Source organism: Amblyomma maculatum, chromosome 1, assembly GCF_055883805.1.
Source record: "Amblyomma maculatum isolate TAMU_Amacu chromosome 1, ASM5588380v1, whole genome shotgun sequence".
Classification (NCBI taxonomy): Eukaryota; Metazoa; Arthropoda; class Arachnida; order Ixodida; family Ixodidae; genus Amblyomma; species Amblyomma maculatum.
Window position 1 is genome coordinate 228,714,820 of NC_139344.1, and position 8,595 is coordinate 228,723,414.

Below are 8,595 nucleotides of genomic sequence, written 5' to 3' on the forward strand. Positions count from 1 at the left end.
GGCACCACCATCACCAGGTCATTGTACTGATGCCTGAGGAGGCTGAACAAAGTTGTGGGGGGAAAAGAACTGATCACCTTTAGGAATTCAGCACCAAAAGCATCAGATATGTCCTTTTTGAAAGCACTGCGATAAGGCACAGGATCTAAGCTTGATGTCCGCAAGCTTGTCTTCCTAATACTCTGCAACGCACTTTAGTGTTTATTTTGATTTTATTGCCAGCATAGGCAGCATACAGGAAAATGACTCTCAATAATAAGATGCCTTTTAAGATATATAACTTTAGATAGTAAATTTCAAAGTCCTGATGACTGCAGTGCAGATAATTTTCTCTGCTTAGTGTTTTCTGCAGTCTTTGTCAAAATTCCCTATTGAGAAAAAAATATATTAGCAAGTGCACCTAGTGGTCTGGAATTGGATTGATGTATACGCTGGTCTGTCCATGTTCAATTTCTTGTCATTAACAAAATGACGGCTGGAGATCTCTCTTTTTTTCTGTTATACACTTTGAGAGATCAACAAACCTGAAATAATTACCCGCCATAGTTGTTTGCCGTCTTTAGCATTTGATTCCTGAGCCCAGATTGTAAGATTAAACCCTTTCCGAGGCAAGCTCGCCTGGGCAGAAGCAGCATGCAAAAGCATTCCTGCCCCAAAAAATGTCAATTCATGTTAAGACCCTCAGATCATGCGTGATCGTAACTTGTTGCACAACCTTTGTTACAGTTTTTCCATCTCCAGCTTCTACTGTTTCATCACAGTATTTCGACCATTCACAATGGCTGCCATCCTTCTTATCAAGGTACGAGGTGTCCTTCTTATATATATAGTTTGTTTTTGGCACTATTTCCTTTGCACTTGGTTTTGCTTTAATGGCACATAAAAAGACCTATTGCCTTAGCATTTCGTGATCATAATCCTTTGAGGTGGGATGCGGAGCTAAAATCACAATTTTAACCAAAGAAGTCTCCTAAATTATCATTGTTTTATATTCAGCATGCTTCAAAGAAACTTTTCACAAAGTTTGGTTGTCACGTGCATGTAGAAATTTTTTTTTTTTTTTTTATGAGGCATTGGGGCGCACTTGCTGCTGAAAGTGCTTAAGAATGTTGTTATAAATGCAACCACAGAGCAGGCAAGAAACTGAACATGGAGTGAATCCCCAAGTTATAATGTTTGTTTTTCATGCTTTCTAGCCTAAGAAGACCTGTAAGTGAGAGTACAGCAGACAGGTAAAAAGATCCAAAAGGAAAGGCATATTTTGGGCTGTGGCAACAGCAGATTGGCTAGTAAAGCAAAACAGAACCTTAGATTGGCACAAACGCAGCATGTGACCTTCGAACGTTGATTTTGCGCCACTAGGAGCCTCGCTAGCCGCAGTGCTGGACAAGCTCGAGATAGAATATGGAGCCCAGACAAGGAAGCCCATCCAGAAAGCAACCAGAGAAAGCATTTTACGAGCGCAGACAAGGGTGCTGAGCAGCTATAGAGCTGAAAAAAAGATCCGACTAAAAGCAGTCGCCATAGAGCATATTTGTGTTTAAAAGGAAGACCCAACATATGCAGCAGGGCAGTTATTTTAGGCCCTAAAATTAAATAGCATGTTCTGAAATTTTTGAACTCATTTTTCTCTGATTTCACTTTTTGCAAGAACACAACTGTTACAAAAGCTATCATATCCAAGCTTCTTTACCAAAAGCTGCTTTCAAGGTAGTTTCTGGACTTAAATTTTGTTGGAAACAAGATGAGGTACTTTTTGGATTCCTAATTAGTCTGTGAGCAAAAAAAAAAAAAAGTAGTAACAGAAAAGTGCTCAGATTTTCGTGAAAATGTAATAAAGAACCCGCGATTGGCCTTATCCTGCACAGTGAACTGTGCATATCGTAGTCACAAAAACATTTGTATATCTTCTTTTTTTTTTTAAATTGCACAATATGACAGCTTCAACTATTTTTCTATTTGAGCTACAGTGATGAAATTCAGAATATGTTCTAATAAGGGGAAGATAAGCCATTTGTGAAGGTTTTATCAAAATTGGTGCAGCAATTCAAAAGTGGACCCTTTAGCCTAGTATACCCCCTTAAGCAGCCTGATTTTACCATTTGTACAGTTATCAAGGCTATCTTGCATTTGTTCAGTCTGAAGTGAAGTATTCTGATATTGAATTAATGATAGCCTTCACAGATAGGTGGCTTTTTTATACTTGCCGCAATCTCTCAGTTACTTTGATCTTTTTGTGCAGAGGGCAGGCTAGAAACTTTTCTTATTTCAGCAATTGCTACTGGTGTCTTTCTGAAAAAAAATTTATTTTGGGTATTTACAGAGAGATAGCTTGAGGTGGGGGGGGGGGGGGGGGCCGGGACCACCTCTCACAAACACTAGGTGGGCTCCTCATTGCATGTTTTGAGTTCACGTTGAACAGCCTAGGATGGTAAAAGTTAATCAGAACCTATTAGTGGGGTCTCTCTCACAGTCTGGATGTGCCTTCAGCACACAGAAGGGGTTTAATCAATATAATTTGTTGCTGACAATTCACTTTTGTAACCATAAGAGGTCAACCAAGTCAGAGGTTCTACACTTTTTTTTATTTATTTAAAGTTAATAGAGACTGATAGTTTAATATGCAGTAAACAAGTGGGGCATAACTGCTTCTCTGTTTTCTGCCTATGACTTATCAGTATTGTATTTCTGGTTTCTGCCTGCAAAAAACATGTAGTGCCCCCAGGAATCCAGCTATAGACCTTTTCACGACCCTTGGAGAAACCGGTTTGACTGGGCTGAGAACCAGGTGTTGGGGGAGAATCCGCAGCTTTTTCCTGTGTTATGAGCACAGCCCAGTCTCCAATATGGCAGCGCCCTTTGGCCAATTTTGAAAAGGTCTATAGCCTTCACTCATACATACTCATACATGTCACTCATACATGTATGCACTCAAACATGTCAACCTCATTTGATCCCTTTTGCATATATTTATTGCATTGATAAACTGAGTTAGGGTGAACATTGTAATTGTCTTTTTGCTGTGCATTCATTTGTAATTTTTTTTTTTATTTGTTTGAATTTGGAACATTGCCTTTTTTTTTTTTTTGCTTTGACACAGGTTCTGATCCCACTACTTATTGTAAGCTGTGCATTCCGGGCCCTTCTCCAGTCAATTAAGGTGTCAAATACGGCTCTCTTCCTTCTTGTCGTCGTCCTTTCAGACTTCACAGCCTTGGTAAGTAGTGACATTGTTCTGTGATTTTTGGTCATTGAATCATGGTTTAAGCTGAATTTGGTTGTCAGTTGGCACTCATATTTATCCTTCTGTATCCTTCTGGTTGAGCTGTATGGTCGTCCGCTGTGAAATGACTGTTGACTGCTGCGAGGCAGAAGTCTATAGCTCACTTTTTTTTTTCTTTCCACACATATACATCTCGCTGTGCTCACAAAAGAAGATATTCTTTTTGTTGTGTTAGGCTGCCAAATCTTCGCACTAAACACGGCAGTGAGATGCAGTTTGTTCAAACCTTGTTTGATGTAAAGTGTAAAAGTTGTGTGGGCTTGACAAAAGGTGCTAACCTTAACACTCTACTCTAGCACATTGAATAAAAATCTGTTCTGAGGCCTGCAAATGTAGCCAGTTCATGTAGTCATGACTTTTGATCTAGTGCTGCTGCTCTCTATATATTACTTTCTTACTACTGTGATGCTGCATTTATTTTTTTCTTTTCAAGAAGTCAGTAACAGTGTATTTTTCGACTGCTATCTTTAGGGCTTGCACTCTACTGAAAAGTTGTCTGTGACTGAGTTTTGATCCCACAGTAGCGTAACCAGATCAGCTTCACTGGCCACTGCACGAGAGCACTATATCACTGCATCTGATCACCCCTCGTGCTGTGCATTGCATGTCATCATCTTCCATCCTTGCGCACTGGATCTAGAATACACTGTTGTCGCATTGCCCTCATAAGGTGCTATAAAAGGTCCCCAAAATTTATAGTGCATTACTACTCAGAACCTCAGTCACTGATTTCACTGATCTTTGCCTGAAGCCTAACCTTAAAACCCTAGCCTCACACCGAAAGGGAAGTGGAACGTGTTGTCTAGCGCCCATATTTGCATTTGGCCAACTTATCTAAATCAGATGCAGCTAGCATCGAACCGGGTTAATTGGAAGAATATGGGAGAGGCCTTTGCCCTGCAGTGGGTATGGTCCAGCTGATGATGATGATCTAAATCGACTGTAATTTTCTGTTTTATAATGTATGCAAGAAAAATATCACTTGATAAAATCACTTTGAATATCTAGCTTCATTCATTCATTGTTGACCATTTGTTGACAGTATCCCCACTAACATCCTGATTATCAGTATGTTAATTAAAAATATGCTAGGTCTAGCCAATTCATTATAACATTGTTGTATAATGTTCCTTCTCTTTTCAGCATTTCTTTTTCCTTATCAAGGACAGTGGCAGCTGGCTTGACATTGGAATGTCCATCAGCCATTACTTGCTTGCCATGGGCATGTTCATCTTCACAGCTGTGTTCCATGGCCTTGCCTGGTTTATGACCACGTTTTCACTGGAGTGTTCTGGACATCAGTTCAAGCGGCATCTTTTGTGACATATTCCAAGCCTAGTTTTTTACAAGCAATTTGGCGCTGTCACTTATGGTCAAGAAGTTTGATAGTGCTGCCTGACATTCCTTGAAGTTGCTGAATTCAGTCTTTTAGAATATTCGACTTGTTTGTCGCCAAAATCTTGTCTTTATACGCATAAGGTGTTTATTAGAACACTTTGATCTCGTTCACGGTTGCTTTACAAAATTTGGAACATGACATTCTGTGTGTGTTTTTGATTGAATGGCAAATGTTTTTTGAATGCATAGGTCATCCTATCTCCTATTTATTTGTGCAGCAGTCTTTCTGCAAACAGTTCTGTTGTGAACTTTACACTATTGAGCATGTGAGCAAGATGGCCAGTTTCTATTGAACTCAAGTTTACTGTGTTTATTCTTTCATCATGGCTGCATCAACATTATGCAGCAAATAAAATGTGTTATTTATTGTTATTTCAGTAATGTGGTTGTCACTAGTACATAAAGATGTGTGTCGCAGTCAAGTACTCAATTGTGCAAGCTGTCTTCCATCATGATCTTTGTGAGAACAGTAGGCTGTTGCATATTTGGCGCACAAATTTTATTGAAGTATGGGTCTTCTTCTTAAGGTCTGGCATACTCCTTAGTATCACGGGCTTGTAGTTTCCAGATATTAGGTACCTTTGGTTGAATTTCTCAGTTGTATTTCAGCCGTTTTCATCCATTTCCTTTATACCTATGTGAGTGGCGCTTTTGGCAGTGAGATGAGTGTTGGCTGTTGTACCGATGGAAAGTTCACAAGAATTGCCTTTTTAAAGATTGTGCTGTTTTGTCACGCACTACAACTGATACGACTGCTAGCAGTCTTACACTATTCAGCTGTCATTATCTTATTTAAGGCTGACTTCACTGGGATACATAATGATGTTATCAGTGGTACAAGAACTACAAGTTTCATGTGCATGAAGTGACACATCAAAAGATATGGCCCATTTCAAGCTGGATAGCCAATGTTTTTATCTGTCCAACTTATTGGTATTTCTGGTTCACTGTGTCAGGAGGTTTCTCACTTGAATAAAGTTATGGTACACCTTTAGTTAAAAGGGTAGAACCCATCGTGTTTGATACTGGAACATGCTTTTTGGCTCATTGTGCAGCATCAGGGTTCCAAATCTCGGGAAGGTGAGAGCAACTCTCATCCTAACCCCTCCAGAACTTCAAAAATTCGCAAAGTCTTAAGAGCCCCACTACATGACTTAGAAGCATACCCTTTGGGCACTAAACTCTTGACAAATGCTGTGCACTACCTTATTCAGTAATTCAAAGGCAGTAGTGCCATGGAAAAGGGTATTTTCACTATTAATGAACTTATAATGTATGTGCAAAACCTAAGCATTTATTGTAGAGGCCATTAGGCTACATTTAATGTATACTTCTTGAGGTCTACTTCCCACGCTTATAAATTGTCAGCCATTATAAATATGTAGTTAGTCAGTTATTTCTTGTAATTTGTCGTTAAGGAAATTTTGTTACGGCATAAGTGCAGGCCAAAATGTTTTCAGGAAGAGGGGACATTAGGCAGCAGTATCTTGTGGGTCTTGTTAGGAAGCTTTTCTGATACTGTGCTATTGAAGCCACCAAATTATTGCCCTCACGAAAGCTGAATCTTTTTTTAGTAAAGTGCTGATAGTATATGTTGTTTAACATACCAAAGTGACATGGGTGATGTCGTAGTGGAGGGCTCTGGATTACTTTCGATTTTGCTAGGACTGTTTAGCACTAATAACGCACAGGTACTTTGCATTTCGCCTACATCGAAACATGGCTGTCACAGCTTGGATTACACCCATGTCTTTGTACTCAGTAGCTCGGTGATCTAACCCTTGGCTCACTGTTATGGATCGAATTTTCAATGCAAAGGCATTTCTTGGCTCATGGGTGGCATGGACAGAGCCTGTCATCAAGTGTGTCCACACAAACTATCAATCATCAGTTCCATAGGTAATATAATATAATAGTTGATTAAGATCATATGTAAATAAGTAAGATTGATCAAGTCAATGAAATGTTTAAATGATTGCTTAATTAATTGAATGAATTAAACTGTGGACTGGAGCTGTGGACAGAAAGTGCATGCATGAATAACAAGGTAATTTGACCAAATTTGTTATCCAGTATAATGCAAGTATGACCAACTCGATGGTGACCTCCAAATTTGAATGGGCCACCCCCAAGATTTGTCCCCCTGAATCCTCAAACTCTGACCTCATCAAAATTGGACCAGAGTTGATGTCTAACCTAAATTGAGTGTGGCCAATTCAGTGGTGACCTCCAAAGTGGGATGGGCCACCCCCAAACTTTGGCCCCCTGGATCCCTGAAATTTCACCTCTTCAGAATTTGACCAAAATTGATGACTAACCTAATTTGAGTATGGCCAATTTTGTGGTGACCTCCAAATTTACGTAAGCCACCCCAGAAATTTGACTTTGTCCGAATTTGTCCATTATAAACACCAACTAAGCAACAGTACTGAGCAACGAAACGTAGAACTCGTAACGGAACTAGTCACGGAACTCGCAATGCTATTGTATTTCTGCACGTAAGCAGGCAAGGGCACCCCATAATTTCTTTATGTTGCATCCCTTGCTCTTCCCCATACCTCAAGAAGGAAATAAGTATGTCCCGTATTTACTCGCATAATGTCACTTTTTTTTCTTTTCAAGAAAAACTTGTTAGTTTTGGGGGAGGATTCATTATGTGGGCAAAACATTTTTTTTGCAAGATTTGTCCATCCTTCCACCCATCAGTCATAGACGAAAGCACAAAGTCAGAAAGCATTTGCTGCCATCACATGTTCCAATGATTTTGTGGCAGTGAACAGCACCCGTCCCAATTGCGCATAATATAAAGTGAACATATTGATAATCGGGCTTGCGCAACCTGACGAGATTGGAGCTGAGCAATCCTCTGCCGGCACTCTGCCTAGTTTGCCCCCCTCACCCCTCCCCCATCGCTAGAGGTAACCTCAAAAGATAAACACACCATGATGTTATCCCTGTACAGCATCTTGACTCGCTGCCAAGAAATGCACTGTGGACTGTGAAACTGAGGGATGTGCTGAAGACTAATTTCTTTTATATATATATATATATATTTATTTTTTTCAGATTCTGAGTGATCAAAGTATGGGGGGGGATTCGTTATGCGAGTGGGTTCTTTACGTGAGTAAATACGGTATTCAACATCTTAAAGGGCTCTGAAAGATCCTCTCTTAATGTACTAAGAATATATGAATCATAAGATCACTTTTGGTACATGCATAATTATAAAATATACCAAAACATTCTCTGAAGCTGTGTTTATAATTATTAATAGAATTGTATACTAATAGATGTGAAACACCCGTTAGAAAAGAATGTTCCAATTTCATTCCTTTTTATAGCATGAAATTTGCTCCGCATCGCAAATGTAGCATTTATAATGTGGTACTCCTCTTTACACTGAGAGACCTGAAACTTGTTTAAATGAAATGTTATTACTGCAACAAAATTTTTCAGGTGGCAGTTCAAATTCTACAACATATGCAAGCTGTTTGGGTTTTGAGAGTGCAAAACTTCTACACATAGTGAATTGAAGTACGCATTTTATTTGGACTGACCGGTGTGTTTTTGTGCTATCATTTTACATAATAAAGTATCTTCAATCTTGAATGTCTACTCTTTGGGAAGACTGAAAAACATCCAAAATCTTGCAAGTGCTGGAGTTTGCAAGGGCCAATTTAGGTCAGTTTTGAGGGGGTGGTATTGGTTCCACACCGTTTTTGTGGAGCCAGTGTTTGTGGATTTCTGCAATTGCTGCATGTATACATGGTTTCATTGCATATCGAGCATGGTGCACGGACGCCACTTCGTTTCTCCTCCATCGAAACGCAGCCGCCGTGGTCGAGATTCGATCCCGGGAACTCCGGCACCGAATCCCGACCACGGCGGCTGCGTTTCGATGGAGGAGAAACGAA

At 39.8% G+C, this 8,595-nt stretch overlaps 1 protein-coding gene across 2 annotated transcripts in view; it reads left to right on the forward strand.

Moving 5' to 3' along the window:
- The window catches only part of LOC146205843 (GPI ethanolamine phosphate transferase 1-like), a 48,907-nt gene extending 40,604 nt beyond the window's left edge, over positions 1 to 8,303 (forward strand). Inside the window, exons 23-25 of one of the 2 annotated variants that reach the window (XM_084590477.1) lie at positions 727 to 802; positions 3,101 to 3,217; positions 4,427 to 8,302. In XM_084590477.1, the coding sequence (XP_084446603.1) occupies positions 727 to 802; positions 3,101 to 3,217; positions 4,427 to 4,606 (373 nt within the window). In that variant the 3' untranslated portion in view covers positions 4,607 to 8,302. Of the gene's footprint in view, positions 1 to 726; positions 803 to 3,100; positions 3,218 to 4,426 lie in introns of both variants that reach the window. The other variant, XM_084590479.1, reaches the window with a different exon arrangement.
- The last annotated feature ends 292 nt before the right edge of the window (positions 8,304 to 8,595 follow it).